Source organism: Trachurus japonicus, chromosome 2 (genome assembly GCF_045865225.1).
Source record: "Trachurus japonicus isolate A0001 chromosome 2, Traja_1.0".
Lineage (NCBI taxonomy): Eukaryota > Metazoa > Chordata > Actinopteri > Carangiformes > Carangidae > Trachurus > Trachurus japonicus.
Window position 1 is genome coordinate 13,353,451 of NC_140908.1, and position 18,901 is coordinate 13,372,351.

Below are 18,901 nucleotides of genomic sequence, written 5' to 3' on the forward strand. Positions count from 1 at the left end.
GCGATTGCCCTGTGGCCCTAACTAATTACTTTTTAAAAGTAACATGCCCCGACACTGACCATGTATCATTTTCCTTCAACTTCACAATTATGCGCTTCTTTGTTTTGGTCAGTCAAATACATTTCAGTTTGTGGTTGTAACCTAACAAAATGTGTAAAAGTTCAAGTTATAGTTGTGAATTAAAATCAGATACTCTGAAAAGGTTCGGGACTCATCAAACTTTGGACTCTGGAGGACAAGTGAATTTATTTCCTGAGCGTAAACTCCAGGGCACCAGCGGAGGAAATACTCGAGCGCTGAAGAGATTGTTTGTTCATCGCATTTTTTCTGACAGAAATGACCAAAAAAACAGCCATGAATCCTCCTCTGGATGTCGCCCACGGGACCTGGACATGTCAGAATAACACACTGTGTGCTAAAAGAGCAGGTGTGAGCGTGTGGAAGCGCGATGGCAGCTTTGTGTCGGGGTCACTGGCGACAGGAAAGCGGCTTGTGAATGTATCACTTGACCCCTCTCGCCTCTGACCTTCAGCCTGCACCCAGTCGGCGTGGGTCCACATGTGACGATTGCATGGTTTTTTCAAGTGGAAAAGAGAGTTTAAACTTCATTTTTTTTAATCTGCATCTTCTTAATTCATCCAAAATGATAATTCTTCACGGGTCTCTGTCCATAAAATCCACCTGGACAGGCTCATGTGGACAGAGTGGCAGAGGCAGCTGACACAATACCAATACACTTCTCTCATATTTTCCATCCCTGTGGAGGAGGCTGCAGCTTTGTGCCTTATTGTCATCACACTGGAAATGAAATGTATTAACCTAATGTGTGTGTGTGTGTGTGTGTGTTTGTGTGTTTTTAGGGGGCGATTGCAGAGCTGAAAGTGGTGGGAAACCCTCAGGCGGCCGAGCGACTGTGTGACGATGAGGACGACTCCGACGCTGTGAGTGTCTAATTGTACAATCTAAAACAACTTTGACTTTTCCTTTTATCAATGTAATTTCACACTGCAAAAACTCAAAATCTTACCAAGAATATTTGTCTTATTTCTAGTCAAAATGTCATTTCTAATCAAAACTAATCTCATTATACTAAAAATAAGACTCATCACATTAAAAAGTAGCTTGTTTTTAGACACTTTTTACTTCTTTCAAGCAGATTTTCACTTGAAATAAGTAGAAAAATCTGATCGTGGACCAAGTTTTTCTTTCTTATTACAAGATCAAAAAACTTGCTTTCACTGGCAGATTTTTCTACTTATTTCTAGTGAAAATTTGTTTGAAACAAGTGAAAATGATCTAAAAACAAGTTCATTTTTAGGTAATGAGTCTTATTTTAAATGGAAAGAGATTAGTTTTGACTAGAAATGAGACATTTTGACAAGAAATAAGACAAATATTTTTGGAAAGATTTTGGGTTTTTGCAGTCCATCATGCATTTTCATAATTTGTTTTATTTTATTTTATCCTTTTTTATTGAAAGTTTTTAGAGATGGGGATATACATTTAGTTGCGAAGACAAAACAAGTTGAAGGCAGGGAATATCTTATTCAACTCAGAATTCATTCAAAAAAAAAACCTTCACCGCCTCCACAATTCATCATCCCCAAACATTCTCAATCTCATACCCCCCCAAAAGAAAAAGGAAACACAATCAGTGAAATAAATACATAATGAAAAGAAAAGGCTCTTATGAATAAAGACATAAGAAAAGAAAAGAGAAGAATGTCATCTATCTTACTGTATTTTAAAATGTATGTAAGTATATTTCTGTAGACATACATACACTGCAAAAACTCAAAATCTTTTCAAGAATATTTGTCTTATTTCTTGTCACAATGTCTCAATTTTAGTCAAAACTAACCTCTTTCCACTTAAAATAAGACTCATCACCTAAAAATTAACTTGTTTTTAGATCATTTTCACTTGTTTCAAACTAATTTTCAATTGAAATAAGTAGAAAAATCTGCCAGTCAAAGCAGGTTTTTTGTGCTTGTAATAAGAAAGAAAAACTTGCTCCACTGTCAGATTTTTCTACTTATTAAAATTTGAATATTTGCTTGTAAAAAGTAAAAAGTGTCTAAAAACAAGCTACTTTTTAATGTGATGAGTCTTATTTTTAAGTATAATTAGATTTGTTTTGACTAGAAATGACATTTTGACTAGAAATAAGACAAAATATTCTTGGTAAGATTTTGAGTTTTTGCAGTGTATAGTATATATACCAATGGGAAATAGGGGGGGAGTTGGGTTAAAAAAAAATGTGTTCACAATTTGTTGGAAAAATGCAATAAACACAATGTTCACGGAAAAAAAAAAGAAGTGGCCATAACGTTTTGTATCTCTCTGTGCATCTCTCAGGCGTCTGGAGACTACGGCAGCGGCGACGGCGACAAAAGACAGAGTGGACACACCGTGAGGGTCAGTTGGTCCTGCTGTTACATAACCCTCTCCTGGGGCTGAGACGTAAAACGCTAGAGGAAGATCAGTGTTACAAAGAGAAGGTGTTAGGTTAACACTTCAACTCAATCCAAAGCAGATGCACAAACTCTTTCCAGCGACGAGACTTCACCATATGTCACCACCAGGCTGGTTTATGAGGCTCTTCGGACACTTTGTCTTGACCTCTGGTCAGTCTGATCTGCTGCTGCATGAATCTTGTTGCAGAGAAAAACATATGCACTGCAAAAACTCCAAATCTTTCCAAGAATATTTGTCTTATTTCTAGTGAAAATGTAATTTCTAGTCCAAACAAATCTCATTATATTTAAAATAAGACTCATCACCTAAAAATTAACTTGTTTTTAGATCATTTTCACTTGTTTCAAACTAATTTTCACTTTAAAAAGGTAGAAAAATCAGTTTTTTGTTTTTTGTGCTCGTAATAAGGACGAAAAACTTGCTCCACTATCAGATTTTTCTACTTATTTCAAGTGAAAATTTGTTTGAAACAAGTGAAAATGATCTAAAAACAAGTTAATTTTAGGTGATGAGTCTTATTTTAAGTGGAAAGAGATTAGTTTGGACTAGAAATGACATTTTCATTAGAAATAAGACAAATATTCCTGGTAAGATATTTGAGTTTTTGCAGTGTGCAGCATTTTTTTGATGTAAATTCAGTCAAATTCAACTTGTTGCATGAAAAAAAACAATTTGTTTATGGTTGAAACACTTACATAAGTGACTTTTAGCAGCTTCTGTGCAAAAATATTGGTGGGATTCTCCCAAGAGTTGCAGCTTGACACGGTGCCTGCAGATGTTTACAGCTGTTCTCTCTGCTCTTTTTCTCTCCAGACCACTGCTGCCCCCTCCCGTCCGGTACCCGAGCCCCCGATCATATCCTCACGGGGAAACACGGTGAAGGAAACAGGTAAAAAAAAAGAAAAAAGTCCTTGTTAACAGCAGTAAAAAGTAAAATCACCTTCATGTGTAAATGGATGGAAAGAAGATCAGAGTAAAAACACGGAGCGGAAACGTGTAATGGAAGTTTTTAATCACAGAGCAGCAGCAGAAGCCTTTTATCGAGAAGTGTGTGTGTGTGTGTGTGTGTGTGTGTGTGTGTGCACTGGGCTGCTTGTCTGGACCTGAGTGTGTGTGTGTGTGGGGAGTGTTGCTGCAGGGTTTCAGCAGTAGAACTGGGAAATCTGCAGCTCCCTCCTGTGGGGAAACTAAAGAAGTGAAGCAGTTTTAGTGAAGTTTGGAGAAGTGAAGAATGTGTCTGCAGACCCGGAGCAAACACCACTTAATACACAAATATTTGCTCTGAGGCTGAATAACGTCATTACTACTTTTTTTGTACATTCAAATTAGGGCCAATGGTGTGAATTTTTGGAAATATTATAGAGAAATTTCTGGAAAAAAGTGGTACAATATCTCCAAAAATGTTTAAACATTTGTAGGAAGAAGTGGTTAAAAGAATTCTTAAAAAAAAAAAAAAAAAAGGTAAAGATTTTCTACAAAAAAAGTGGTAAAATTCTGAAAAACACAAAAAAACAAACCAATAATAAGAGCGATAATGGACAATATGGACGTGACTATCGAACGTGAATCACATTGTTCGTTTAATGTCATAAAAGTTTTTGTCGAAAATGTATCTGACAGTGTAACGACCAGCACATTTTGTTTAAGTTAATGAAACCGAGATACTTTTAATACTGTGTGCTTAAATTAAACAGAAATAAAATTATAGGCTGTGTGTGTGGGCCAACGTGTTCATAAAATATAAAATGTCATACTTTTGTGGAAACGTTGGCCCACACCGTCAGATACATTTTCGACAAAAACCTTTATGGCATTAAACGAACAATGTGAGTCACGTTCAATACTCACGTTCCTACTGCCATCCATCCATATTGTCCATATTTCATACCTGTCATCATATCTGTATCCATTAGCATACAAAACCAATAGTAACCCCATGCAATAGAACATTTAAAAGCATTTTATTCATAAAAAAAAAGTTTAAAAGTGTTCCCAGGGGAAAGGAAAAGTGGATTTAGTCTCTGGAGACGCAGCAGCAGCAGGTGAAGCTGTGTTTGTGTTGTGACCTCAGGCAGGTATCAGCAGCCGTCGGGGGATCACAGCCGGTCTGGATCGCCGGGCCCCAGAGGTACAGTAGGGTCCTGGTCCTGGTAATGGGCTGCCAGAGCTTGGGCCAATCAACATGCGGCCATCCTATGATGGTGTAGGATGAGCGTGGGGTCGGGGGGTGAATCCAGCTGGGCCTTGTGCACTTGGTTTGTGTTTCAGTTTTATTTGGGACACAACGTTGGCTCCTGCTTGGTTTCAGTCTGTTTCACATCTTTCTAAAAGACTGCAAGCTGGTGTATGTTGTCATGCAGGTTGGGAATGGAAAAAACCAAGTGTATATAGGCTATATTTACTATATGCATATTGCATAACAACAATCGGAACAATTGTTCTCACATTCACTTCTAAATCAGTGTTTCTCAATCAGGGGTACTCTGACCCCTAGTGGTACTTGGTGTAACTGCAAAGGGTTCTTAAAGGGATAGTAGCATTTTTTTAAAGTGGGGTTGTATGATCTACAAATAGCCCCTAAGTACTTTAATTGCAGTAGAAGACTCTCTGCACTCCTCCCGTTAGCAACGCCAGCCCATAATAGCCCTGCCCAGAGATTTACAACATACAGTGTTGTGAACGGACCCAAAGAAACGGCCTATTTTCACGGCCTAAAAGAGGTTTTACCTGGAAAAAAAATACACAGTTCCATTGTTCGCTATAATATAATTTTTTCCAGCCCTTCAAAGTGCAGGAAAAACACAGTTTTTATTTGGACCTAACCAACTGCTGATCGGCGGGCGCTAACCCTGGGCGGAGGGATACGTGAGTTGGTTAGGTCCAAATAAAAACTGAGTTTTTCCTGCACTTTGAAGGGCTGGAAAAAATTCTATCATAGTGAACAATGGAACTGTGTATTTTTTTTCCATGTAAAACCTCTTTTAGGCCGTGAAAATAGGCCGTTTCTTTGGGTCTGTTCACAACACTGTATGTTGTAAATCTCTGGGCAGGGCTATTATGGGCTGGCGTTGCTAACGGGAGGAGTGCAGAGAGTCTTTTACTGCAATTAAAGTACTTAGGGGCTATTTGTAGATCATACAACCCCTCTTTAAAAAAATGATACTATCCCTTTAAAACAATAAAATATCATTTTATCGAGTGATCTTTACAGACAGGGCTGTAGCCTGTTTCTAGGGGGCCACAGCCCAGTAGGGCCCACACAAACCCCCAGGAGATTGATTTTTTTTTTTGACTAAATTCCTCTAATACACAGTCAATCAAAAAAAAAAAAAGTGGCGATGAAAAGTCAGGGGATGGGGGCCTACTTCAGTATTTTTTCAGGGGCCCCAGAATTCCTAGTAACGGCCCTGTTTATATATATATATATAGTAACAGGAGTCATCATTAATGCCTAAACTGCAGAAGCTAATCTAAGATAAGGCATGTTTCCCAATCCCCTATGTTTTATTTGGGAAAACTGTCATATTTTAATAAGAAGCCACATTTTGATGGTTTTGATTCACTCTCGTTTGTCTTTTTTAAATTTACTGCATTACACCAGTCCTAGGGTTTCAGTGGACACTAGTCTCCATTCATTTCTTAAATGGGCTTTTATTTTGAAATATCGCACAGAAAAAGGTTGTAAAAATAACGCGCAATGATGCAATTTCTGTCAAATTGGGGTTTGAGACTTTTTTGAGATTCAATTCAATTCAATTCAATTCAACACTTTAGTTCAGACACAGAGGCGGTTATAGAACATTAAAAACACACAAAAGAAAAACTAAACTAAACTAAACAAAAACAACTGATCTTAATGACTTTATAAACACACATCCTGTATTAAAATTATAAAAATAAATCACAGAGGAACATGGAAATACACATCCCAAGTCTGATGTGTAGGAGAATTCAGAAAGAGGCTTCGTTTCACTTTAAAGTGTCATGTTGTGTTTGTGTTGTTTGGTGGTGGGACCTCTGATTGGCTCATAAATAGTGACATCACTGCTCACTGGTGTCATGTGACGCCTCCTTCAGGTCCCGACGGGGCTAAAGGTGAGAAAGGCGACAGAGGGGAGAAAGGCTTGAGGGGCGACCCTGGACCCGCGGGGCCGAAGGGAGACTCGGGGTCCAGCAGCTCCGGGTCTGGTGGTTCCTCGTCTGGTGGAGGACCGGGACAGAAGGTGAACGACTGACTCACACACACACACACACTCACACACACACACACACACACACACACACACACACACACACACACACATATGACATATGACCGACACAGTAATTTGTCTTTTTTTGTATTTTTCAGGGTGAAAAAGGTGTAAAGGTGCGTTCACTGTTCCTGTTCCTCATCTGCATGACATCAGATACAAACTGTCACTCAGATTTAGGAGTTAAAGCAAATAATTTTTAATCTTATTAATCTTAACTAGAATAAACTTGGGTTTATTGCATCATTTAAACCAGCTTTTAATGATGTTTGCAGATGTTAGAGCTAAATAATAATAAGTGTAATAAGTAATAATAAGTGAAGTAAACATCGTCTTGTGATGGAGCTGTGTGTGTCGTTTGTTTCCTTGAAAAGTATCTATATATATAATATAAAGTAGGGATGTCACAATTACTTGTTTTCACAATTAATTGCGGTATTAAACGCCACAATTAATTGATCGTAAAGATTCCAAAATACCGTCACTTTCCAAAAAAAGATTATGTCTGAACCGTGTCGGCAGATGTGCTCCAAAGTAAAGGTAAATGCACAGTTTCTGGTCCATTTATCTAACGTAGCATTGAATTGGTAGGAATTTAATTGCTAGAGTGTAATTTGTAATTAAAAAAAAGATTTAAATTAACTTAAACATTTGGTATCGATGACAATTAATGACTTGAACGTTTCAAACACTTTACCTGGCGGATTAATAATTGGTTATATATTAATAGATATTTAAAATATTTTATAATTAGTAATGTATATTTTAAAGGGATAGTTCAACATTTTGGCAAATTGGCCCATTGCCATAATCGCTATAGTCATAGCAGTAGGTTCGTTACCTTTAATTGTAGGTGTAAGCTATTTTTAGTACAGCGGAGCGCAGCAGCTGGCTGACTCATCAAATTCAACATCCCAAAACTCCACAGCGCTTTTGTAGACAAGTTGTGACCTGCACAACCACCACGCTATGAGATAATGACGGAACGATACGAAACGGAGCCGTTTTCGAGGTAAATACAGGGTAAATACGGAGACTGCTTGCTGAAAAACTGTCCCTGAACGCAACGCGCATCAGCGGTTTTGTATGAATTTACCTCGAAAACGGCTCCGTTTCGTATCGTTCTGTCATTATCTCATAGCGTGGTGGTTGTGCAGCTCACAACTTGTCTACAAAAGCGCTGTGGAGTTTTGGGATTTTGTATTTGATGAGTTTAATGAGGGAAACCAAGAAATTCCCTTAGCCTCCATAGCGTAGCTCTGAGCAGCCTGCTGCTGCGCTCCGCTGTACTGAAAATAGCTTACACCTACAATTAAAGGTAATGAACCTACTGCTATGACTATAGGGATTATGGCAATGGGCCAATTTGCCAAAATGTTGAACTATCCCTTTAACTATATTTGATTTTACACATTAATGGTGTTGTGAAATGACTTAATGCATAATAATCGTGATAATCGTAGTACCGTGATTATTTCTCTGACAATAATCATACCAAAAAAATCTATTATCGTGACATCTCTAATATAAAGTTATATGATGTGAATTCTCCAGGGCAGCTCTGGATTTGGATACCCTGGGAATAAAGGGGATCGGGGGCCAGCGGGGCCTCCGGGACCCCCTGGTCCTCCGGGCCCCGCGGCCGAGGTGGTCCGACTGGGCGACGGCTCTGTCGTGCAGCAGACCTCCGGACCCGCCGGACCCCCTGGACAGCCCGGCTTGGACGGCCCCCCGGGACCTCCAGGGGCCGACGGGGAGGCGGTGAGTTCAAAGACATCCGGATTTTCCAGACTGGACAATTCAAATTTTCTCCGATTCATGTTTCTCACCGACTGTTGTGTTTCAGGGCGACCCGGGAGAGGACGGAAAAACTGTAAGTGGCTTTGACTTTGTGAAATAAGTTGACATATTTCTTTCTGGATGATTTAAAAAAAATGTAATATTTAGAGGTGGGAGAAAAAATCGATTCACATAAATATCGCAATATCTTTTTTGACGATTTTTTAATCGATTAGTTTGGTTATCCTAGCTTAGCATAAAGAACAGAAACGGGGGGAAACAGCTAAAAGGTAACAACATCCACCTGAAGCTCATTACAGAGCACTCTGACACTAGCATGAAGAAAAAAGCCACATATCCAACATACTATTTATTATATATTTTTTTACTTTTATATTTAAATGTGTGCGTCTCATATATTTTCATATATTTTTATACTGTGCGTACTTACTTTATCCTATTTAAACGGCACTATGAATGGGAAAAACACAGTTTCAATCGCTATATATTAGTGGTGGGAGAAAAAATCGATTCACATACTGTAAATATTGCGATATCTTTTTTTTTGAATTTTTTTTTTATATTGTGCAATGTGCATTTGTTAGCCTTTTTTTACATACAGAGAGTACAGGTTTTGAAAAGGGTTTAAGTTCACTTTATAATGGAGTAGGCTATGTTAATTTATAGGCTTCTACAGTATTTGTGTGCAGATAAATGTTAAAAATGCAGACTAAAAATCGAGAGAATCGGCAATATCGTAGTAGAATCGCAATTTAAATCGAATCGCCATACAAGATATCGTAGAAGAATCGAATCGGGAGAATTAATAGTAACTAATATTGTTCTTTTGCTCCTGGTTCCAGGGTCCGCAAGGTCCAGCAGGAAAACCAGGAACACCGGGTACTCCAGGCCAGAAGGTGCGGAGCGGAGGAGCGGATGCAGATGGAGGTTTCTGTTTCATCAGCTTCATTCAGTCTGATCTTCTCTGGGTCTTTGCAGGGTGAACGTGGGGAGGGGCAACCAGGACCCAGGGGACCTCCAGGGCCACCGGGACCCCCTGGACCCGGGTCTGGAGACCGTCCGGTACGTCCACGCTTCTTTTTCTCTTTTTCTCTCATCGGTTCAGTTTTCATTGACAAATCTGTGACCTGCTCATCGTGTCTCTCAACAGACGTTTGTGGACATGGAGGGATCTGGATTCCCAGACCTGGACAGAATCCGGGTATGTTGAGTACAGTACAGTACAGTGGGTAACCCTTCACCTGTTGCCATGACATCTTTATCCTCTGTTGCCTGGGTAACCAAGGATGATACCGAACTCCAGCACTGCAAAAACTCTAAATCTTTCCAAGAATATTTGTCTTATTTCTTGTCAAAATGTCTCATTTCTAGTCAAAACTAATCTCTTTCCACTTAAAATAAGACTCAACACCTAAAAATTAACTTGTTTTTAGATAATTTTCACTTGTTTCAAACTAATTTTCACTTGAAATAAGTAGAAAAATCTGCCAGTGAAAGCAAGTTTTTAGTGCTTGTAATAAGAAAGAAAAACTTGCTTTCACTGGCAGATTTTTCTACTTATTTCAAGTGAAAATCTGTTTGAAAGAAGTAACAAGTGTCTAAAAACAAGCTGCTTTTTAATGTGATGAGTCTTATTTTAAGTAGAATGAGATTTGTTTTGACTAGAAATTAGACATTTTTACAAGAAATAAGACAAATATTCTCGGTAAGATTTAGAGTTTTTGCGGTGAGCTGATCGTCTTTTTCACTACGACTCAAAGTTACTGTAACTGAGCGGTTATTTGTGCTCCAGGGTCCACGTGGTCCTCCCGGGATCCCAGGTCCTCCCGGTCCTCCCGGCACTTCAGTGGCTCTCGGAGGCAACGGACCGGTAGCGTTCGGACCCCCCGGACCCCCGGGACAAGACGGAGTCCCCGGTCTGCCAGTGAGTGTGTTTCCCTTCGTTCTTGTGCTGCTTCTTTAAGACTGTAAAAAAGTAAAAACACTGTGTTCTGTGTCAGGGCCCCCCTGGACGTCCTGGTGCTCCGGGTCAACCAGGACTCACAGGACAGAAGGTGAGATTGGACACTACACTTGTACAGTTTAACCAGGATGTTTCCTTAAAGGGATACGCCAACATTTTTTATGTTGTGAAAGTAACCGGTAGTGCGTTGGTCACAACGGCTAGCTTGAGTAGCACCGAATTCGTCCGGACAAGATTGTAAACAGCTGCTATTTAGACAAATTAACGACACACTGCTGATCTAAACGGCTACTTTCTCACCTAAAAATGTTTGAAATGTTGATAAAGTGATATATTTACAGAGTTTAGAGCTAAAATGAAATCAGCTTCGGCGCTACTCAAGCTAGCCGTTATGACCAACACACTTCCGGTTAACGGTGCTTTCACAAAATAAAACACCCGTTGCCCTTTACATACAGAAGTGCTTTTACTTTGAAACAGGAAGCTAACCTACCCTCGATGTAGCTAGCTTGAACCAAAATAAAGCGTCTTTGCTTGAACCCTCCGTTTTGACCGATCTCGTCCCGTTAGCGGCATTTGACCGCTCAAGATGCCTTACCGGAGAGTTTTGTCAGCTCTGAGACGAAGATCGGTCCGTTTAGAGTTGCTGAAGACTTTCTCTGATGACTTTAGGAGGAGGCAGGCTACCATTACCCATAGACGTCCGGCGTTTGAGCTAAACTAATTAGCTCCCTTGTTACTGCACGCACAGTCGAAAGGATGGTGTCTATCAGCTTGTCATGGACTCGGGAGTGAGGCAAGACACGAAAAAAAAATGTTGGCGTATCCCTTTAAAACCATCAACGCCTGCACAGAGATTTGTTGCGGTTATCTAAATGTTGTTGAGATGTTGTGTGAATGTTTCCTCTGCTCCAGGGTGACTGTTCCGAGCTCGGGCTTCCCGGAGCGGCCGGAGAAAAGGTGAGTTCAGTCTAAATTTAAAAGCTCGACTCGTCTTTAAATATCATGAAAGTTTATGAATGGAGGATGCATTTGTTGTGGCGGGTCCATCCAGATAGATTCTCTCTCTCCTTTAGCGAGACGCACAGGGCTCCGGCTTTTTCAACGGCCTCTTCTCTTACTTTACTCCGTCGTCTCCGGCGTCTAACGCCTCGCAGGTACTGGGGCTCTCTCTGCTTTGGTGGTTTTCTTTCCCTTTCCTGAGTCTTTACCTCTTTCTGTTTTAACTAAATGATTTGATCTGTGAGTGATTTTTTTCGCTGAAAGTCTTTAGATGGATGGATGGATGGATGGATGGATGGATGGATGGATGGATGGATGGATGGATGGATGGATGGATGGATGGATGGATGGATGGATGGATGGATGGATGGATGGATGGATAGATAGATAGATAGATAGATAGATAGATAGATAGATAGATAGATAGATAGATAGATAGATAGATAGATAGATAGATAGATAGAAAGAAGGATGGATAGATAGAACAATGGATGGATGGGTGGGTAGATGGATAGATGGATAGATAGATAGATAGATAGATAGATAGATAGATAGATAGATAGATAGATAGATAGATAGATAGATAGATAGATAGATAGATAGATAGATAGATAGATAGATAGAAGGATGGATAGATAGAACAATGGATGGATGGGTGGGTAGATGGATAGATAGATAGATAGATAGATAGATAGATAGATAGATAGATAGATAGATAGATAGATAGATAGATAGATAGATAGATAGAAGGATGGATAGATAGAACAATGGATGGATGGGTGGGTAGATGGATAGATAGATAGATAGATAGATAGATAGATAGATAGATAGATAGATAGATAGATAGATAGATAGATAGATAGATAGATAGATAGATAGATAGATACAACCACATATTTACATATTACATGCACCACTTTTACATATTGAAATTACAAAATAGAAAATAAAATTAAAACAAAACAGATAAATGAATTGAATAGTAATGGTGCATGGTAGATTCAGGGGAAAAAAGGTATAATACATAAGTAAAAATTAAAACTGGTCCTCATAGGTTTAAAATTGTATTCAATACAGGGTCAGTTGTATATAACACCACTGTTCGTGACGTCTAATTTCTCTATATATCTTAGCACATCCTCTTGTAGAATAGCGAATCTTCTACCAAATACCAAATGGTGTACAAGGTCATTGATCCACTTCTTAAAAGTTGCGGGGAGTTTCTCTTTCCACTTAAAGAGTATTAGTCACTTAGCTGCAGTATAAGAGATGCAAAAGCTATCATATTCTTTGCCTGATGGTTAAATGTTGGTTGAGTGTCTTGTGGAATTATTCCAAATCTTCACTTCTTGAAGATTTAACCTGCATCCTTCAGACTTGCCCTCTGTGTTTTCATTAAATATTTCTTTCCTTGCTTTTTGCTTTCCCACCTCTATCATCTCTCTTGATCTAATAACACATTTTCTTATTTCCTGCTGCAGATTCTCACTGGTTTGTCTCTCTAACCAAACAAAACATCCACTCTTTATTCCCCTCCACCACCTCAGGGTTCCCAGGGCGACCCGGGACAGGCAGGTCAACCGGGGCAGACTGGGCTCGCGGGGCTTCCAGGCCCCATGGGACCAGTGGGACCTGCTGGGCCTCCAGGACCACCGGGCCCACCTTACCATGTTGTGAGTAGAAGTTTCTCTTGGAGAAACGCATCAATACACTGCAAAAAATCTAATATCTTACCAAGAATATTTGTCTTATTTTTAGTCAAAATGTCATTTCTAGTCAAAACAAATCTCATTCTACTTAAAATAAGACTCATCACATTAAAAAGCAGCTTGTTTTTAAACACTTTTTACTTCTTTCAAGCAGATTTTCACTTAAAATAATCTGATAGTGGAGCAAGTTTTTCTTCCTAATTACAAGCACAAAAAACTTGCTTTCACTGGCAGATTTTTCTACTTATTTCAAGTGAAAATGAGTTTGAAACAAGTGAAAATGATCTAAAAACAAGTTAATTTTTACGTGATGAGTCTTAATTTAAGTGGAAAGAGATTAGTTTTGACTAGAAATGAGACATTTTGACAAGAAATAAGACACATATTCTTGGAAAGATTTTTGCAGTGTAAGAAGTGAGAGTTTGAGCGGTGAGTTTGTATCTCCTCCTCACAGGGGGGCTACGATGGCTACGAGGGGAACGGTGGTTTACCTGGACTCGCAGGTCCACCTGGACCACAGGTAGATGTCCACACACACAGACAGTACACCACCTTCCTGTCCTGGTCTTCATGGCTCATGTGCTAACCTCCATTTCCCTTTGTCCTGTCTTCCAGGGTCCTGCTGGTATCGCAGGTCTACCTGTAAGTATTCAGTCTCTCCACTCCGCTCACGTCATTGTTTAAGAATGATGAATTAAAGACCCCCTATACCAAAACTTTTTGAAATTATTAAAGGGATAGTAGCATTTTTTTTAAAGTGGGGCAGGAAAATGCGTTTTCCTGCACTTTGAAGGGCTGGAAAAAATTATATTATAGCGAACAATGGAACTGTGTATTTTTTTTCAGTTAAAACCTCTTTTAGGCCGTGAAAATAGGCCGTTTCTTTGGGTCTGTTCACAACACTGTATGTTGTAAATCTCTGGGCAGGGCTATTATGGGCTGGCGTTGCTAACGGGAGGAGTGCAGAGAGTCTTCTACTGCAATTAAAGTACTTAGGGGCTATTTGCAGATCATACAACCCCACTTTAAAATTTGCATACTCATGAATATTCATAGAATCTGGATTTTTCAATGAGATAGAAATAGTAGACCTGTTTTTAGCCTATTTGGGAGCTTTTTTAAACAACTTTTTTGTGGGAAAGCAATTTTAATCAAAAAATAGTCACAGCAGAGCATGTTTTCAAATTTTAAAATGCCTCTTTAGGGGGACTATTTTCAGAGTTAATTTAACTAAGTATGAAGCAATGATACTGTCTCAATTATGAACTATTTGTATGATACTTAGGGAAAGCCAGGTCTGCCTGGTATCCATGGAGACAAAGGTGCAGAGGGACCGAGGGGACCACCGGGGATCTCAGGGGTGGACGGATTCCCCGGACTGCAGGTATGTAGCCGGATGAGATTCCTCACTTTGGAACTTTCATCTTCATCTCTGATTGATTTCAAGATATCAACACTCCCAATAGTTTCCTTTCTGGTTTAGTTAACATTGGATCATACTCCAGGTGGATCTATACTACTTACCCACTCATACACGATCATTTTACATTTATACATCATTTATCATTTATCATTATCATCATTTATCATTATCAGCTCATATCAGGTTTTTAACCTCTCCTGCACTTACTATTCTTGTGTCATTTCTGTTTTTGTAATTGTGCTTTTATAGTGCAAAAAAAAAAAAACTTCACTGACTGACTGTGCTCATGTTGTTGATCATCTGTTGTGTTTCTATGTCCAGGGTCTTAAAGGAGACAGAGGAGAGAGAGGAGATGCGGTGGGTTACATGTTTTTATAATTCTATAATTATAATATATCTAGAATTCTTTAAAAACTAAAAACTCTTTCCACTTAAAATAAGACTCATCACCTAAAAATCAACTTGTTTTTAGACACTTTTTACTTCTTTCAAGCAGATTTTCACTTGAAATAAGTAGAAAAATCTGCCAGTGAAAGCAGGTTTTTTGTGCTTTATGTATAAATATACTTATTTTAGTTATAATTAGATTTGTTTCGACTAGAAATGAGACATTTTGACTAGAAATAAGACAAATATTCTTGGAAAGATTTTGAGTTTTTGCAGTATGAGGCTTGGAGACTCAGTTTTATAGTTGTTTTGTGATCATTTTTCAAAGAAACATCCTTCAATGTGACTTCTTATCTCCTCTTCTTCTTTAATCTTTGTGTTTCAGGGTCTGCCGGGACGGGACGGCGGCCCACCCGGACCTCCAGGGCCACCCGGGCCTCCAGGACAGGCTGTCTACCAGCCAGGGGACGTGAGTAACCGGTCATGTGACATAAAACCTGTGCATGACGGCTTGCCACTTGATGACTGATTCACTAAATGACTGATTGTAGCAGAGTTTGTGTTTGTGTTTGTGTTGCTCACCTTCACTAACGGTCACTGCTCCTCTCACCGTCTGTTCACCTCCACACTAACGGACCTAACACACCTGTGTGTTGCTGTAGTATAACGACGTGTATGGGAGCGAAGGGTGGCAGGTGAGTGGACACACCCTTTTCGTCCTCTAACCCTCCTCACCACACCACAACACACCGTACTGAACTAAAATCTCACATTTTTAAACTTGGAAAAAGGAAAAAAAAAAACATTTTATCTTCATTTAATTCCTCGTTATTTCAGGGAGGACCTGGAGTTCCAGGTCGGGCAGGATTCCCGGTACGTATCTAAGCCGATATCACGCAGAAAAATCAAGTTAATGCACAAAAATTCAAACCCTTTTTTTATGATTTGATTAAATCCAGGGACCCTCTGGAGCAAAAGGAGACAAAGGAGAGGCTGGTCCCCCAGGATATGCACCTAAAGTAGGATAATCCACCTTTTAGCCCAGTCATTTTTTATTTCATGCAATCAGTAAGTCATATTTTTGTAAATTAACGCTGCAAAGACACATCTTAATCTAAAAGTTTCAAAGGGTTTTGAGTTATCTGCCATTTTCCAAGGTTGATTGTTAAAGGGATAGTTCAACATTTTGGCAAATTGGCCCATTGCCATAACCCCTATAGTTTTAGGAGTATGTTTGTTACCTTTAATTGTTGGTGCAAGCTGTTTTTAGAACGGCGGAGCAGAGCCACGAGCTGCTCAGAGCTACTGTACGCTAAGGAGGCTAATTGGTTTCCCTCATCAAACTCATCAAATTCACAATCCAACGACTCCAAAACGCTCTCATGGACAAGTTGTGACCTGCACATTCACCACGCTATGAGATAATAACACAACGTTACCAGACAGAGTTGTTTTAGAGGGAAATACAGAGACTGCTTGCCGAAAATGGCAGTTTTGCACGAATTTCCCTCTAAAACAACTCTGTCTGGTAACGTTCTGTTATTATCTCATCGCGTGGTGAATGTGCAGCTCACAACTTGTCCACCAGAGCGTTGTGGAGTTGTTGGATTGTGTATTTGATGAGTTTGATGAGGGGAAACCAAAAAATCCCATAAGTTCGCTCGCAACTCTGCTCTGCCGTTCTCAAAACAGCTTGCACCGACAATTAAAGGTAACAAACCTACTGCTATGACTATAGGGATTATGACAATGGGCCAATTTGGCAAAATGTTTAACTATCCCTTTAACACTTGTTTTCAAATGTGGTTTTTATTCAGGGGCAGAAAGGAGAGCCGGGCGTCATCATGGGACCTGATGGGAGACCCATGTATCTGGGCGGCCTGGCAGGGCAGCCGGTAAAAACCTTTCCGCATCAAACCTTAAATTATAAAACTAAACTAAACTAAACTGGTATAATTAGTTTCACGTCTTGTAATTATTATTCAGAAGTGTTGAGGCTTTAAATGTCAGTGTTGACAGTTTGTGTCTGTTTCCAGGGTGACATGGGACCCCCCGGCCCTGAAGGACCTCCAGTATGTAAAATAACTTTTATCACACAACCTCATTCTCACATCATCACTTCATCAATCATAAATATGTGTTTTTTTTTTCCCCTCCAGGGTCAATATGGTCCTCCAGGTCCAAAGGGAGACTTCGGGTTTCCAGGGCGACCGGTGTGTACATCTTATCATCTCCAAACCTAAACTCATCGATATTTGACCTTCAATGATTCAAATGTGGTTGTATGTGGGTGTGTTTTGCTGCAGGGTCGACCGGGGTTAAACGGCGGCAAAGGAGAGAAAGGGGATTCAGGCGGTGGATCAGGAGGATATGGATACCCTGTGAGTTTTGCAGATTATGGCTCATTTTTCCATTTTTTTTTCTTTTTTTTAACTTAAATTTTTATTGCAATTTTTCATCTCCACATGTAAACAAAAAAATATATGAATAAGACAGATTTCAGGTATTCCCAACTGTGTCCCATCAGGTCCACTTCTCCCATTTACAGTAGTCATAAAGACATTTTCCTTCATTCTAAGTCTATATGTCATTCTCTCCATGTTTTGGACTTCTCTACTGATTTCTAGCCATTCATTCACAGCTGGTGGCTCGGCCTTATACCATCTTCTTGTTATTGTTTTTTTTTTTTTTTTACATGTGACCAGTAATATTTTTTATTAAATATCTGTCTTTGACCAGGACATATTGATTCAAGTTCCCAAGGTACATACGGTAACACCACATTCTACACTGCAAAAACTCAAAATCTTTCCAAGAATATTTGTCTTATTTCTTGTCAGAATGTCTCATTTCTAGTCAAAACTAATCTCTTTCCACTTAAAATAGGACTCATCACCTAAAAATTAACTTGTTTTTAGATAATTTCCACTTGTTTCAAACTAATTTTCACTTGAAATAAGTAGAAAAATCTGCCAATGAAAGCAGGTTTTTTGTGCTTGTAATAAGAAAGAAAAACTTGCTCCACTATCAGATTTTTCTACTTATTTCAAGCGAAAATCTGCTTGAAAGTAAAAAGTGTCTAAAAATAAGCTACTTTTTATGTGATGAGTCTTATTTTAAGTAGAATGAGATTGTTTTGACTAAAAATAAGACAAATATTCTTGGTAAGAGTTTGAGTTTTTGCAGTGCAGTAATATTTTTTTTTTTTTATTAAATATCTGTCTTTGACCAGGACATATTGATTCAAGTTCCCAAGGTACATACCGTAACACCACATTCTTTAGGTATTTCATAACCCAGGATGTTCTTAATTACAGTATATCGTGTACGTTTTCCCAAAATGGGCTAAGTTTCTGACATCCCCAGAAAATGTGTGTATGATTCGCTTCCCTTTCTCCACATATTCTCGAATTTGTGGTCATTTTTCCATTTTTAAATAACGTGTTAAAGTCTCTATTCAGTCAGTCTGTGTCGTCTTTAGTCATAGCGATCTCTCTGTGTTGCCTCCCAGGGTCCTCCAGGTCCACCAGGCCCACCAGGACCTCCCGGACATCCCGTTTCCGTCGACGGACGGGTGAGTGGACATGTGAAGTCTTTACCGTGGCCAAGCAGGAGTTGCAGATATTTACTTACGGATGTGTGTGTGTGTGTTTTCTTTTCAGGGATACCAGGATTCCAGCAGATATTTCCCAGGTGAGATCATTAAACCACTTGTCTGATATCACTATCACTTTTTTATTTGGATTAAACTAACAAGGTCTGATCAAAGTCAAAATCAAAGTCAACTTTATTTGTCAATGCATGTAAATCATGTATATTGCATTGACAAATAAAGTTGCTGGGACGATATGCTTTTCTCCCGATTCGATTCTTCTATGATTTTTTT

At 39.2% G+C, this 18,901-nt stretch overlaps 1 protein-coding gene across 2 annotated transcripts in view; it reads left to right on the forward strand.

The window, feature by feature from the left end:
* The window catches only part of LOC146990957 (uncharacterized), a 49,502-nt gene that overhangs the window by 18,545 nt on the left and 12,056 nt on the right, over positions 1–18,901 (forward strand). The window contains exons 3-31 of one of the 2 annotated variants that reach the window (XM_085801958.1): positions 861–941; positions 2,359–2,418; positions 3,292–3,367; positions 6,556–6,701; positions 6,830–6,847; positions 8,286–8,492; positions 8,578–8,604; positions 9,374–9,427; positions 9,510–9,593; positions 9,682–9,732; positions 10,324–10,455; positions 10,532–10,585; positions 11,410–11,454; positions 11,571–11,651; positions 13,044–13,169; positions 13,660–13,725; positions 13,821–13,847; positions 14,491–14,589; positions 14,950–14,985; positions 15,401–15,484; positions 15,678–15,710; positions 15,853–15,888; positions 15,975–16,034; positions 16,833–16,910; positions 17,052–17,087; positions 17,175–17,228; positions 17,322–17,396; positions 18,527–18,589; positions 18,678–18,708. In XM_085801958.1, coding sequence (XP_085658084.1) covers positions 861–941; positions 2,359–2,418; positions 3,292–3,367; positions 6,556–6,701; positions 6,830–6,847; positions 8,286–8,492; positions 8,578–8,604; positions 9,374–9,427; positions 9,510–9,593; positions 9,682–9,732; positions 10,324–10,455; positions 10,532–10,585; positions 11,410–11,454; positions 11,571–11,651; positions 13,044–13,169; positions 13,660–13,725; positions 13,821–13,847; positions 14,491–14,589; positions 14,950–14,985; positions 15,401–15,484; positions 15,678–15,710; positions 15,853–15,888; positions 15,975–16,034; positions 16,833–16,910; positions 17,052–17,087; positions 17,175–17,228; positions 17,322–17,396; positions 18,527–18,589; positions 18,678–18,708 — 2,020 coding nt within the window. The remainder of the gene's footprint in view (positions 1–860; positions 942–2,358; positions 2,419–3,291; positions 3,368–6,555; positions 6,702–6,829; positions 6,848–8,285; positions 8,493–8,577; positions 8,605–9,373; positions 9,428–9,509; positions 9,594–9,681; positions 9,733–10,323; positions 10,456–10,531; positions 10,586–11,409; positions 11,455–11,570; positions 11,652–13,043; positions 13,170–13,659; positions 13,726–13,820; positions 13,848–14,490; positions 14,590–14,949; positions 14,986–15,400; positions 15,485–15,677; positions 15,711–15,852; positions 15,889–15,974; positions 16,035–16,832; positions 16,911–17,051; positions 17,088–17,174; positions 17,229–17,321; positions 17,397–18,526; positions 18,590–18,677; positions 18,709–18,901) is intronic. The other variant, XM_085801950.1, reaches the window with a different exon arrangement.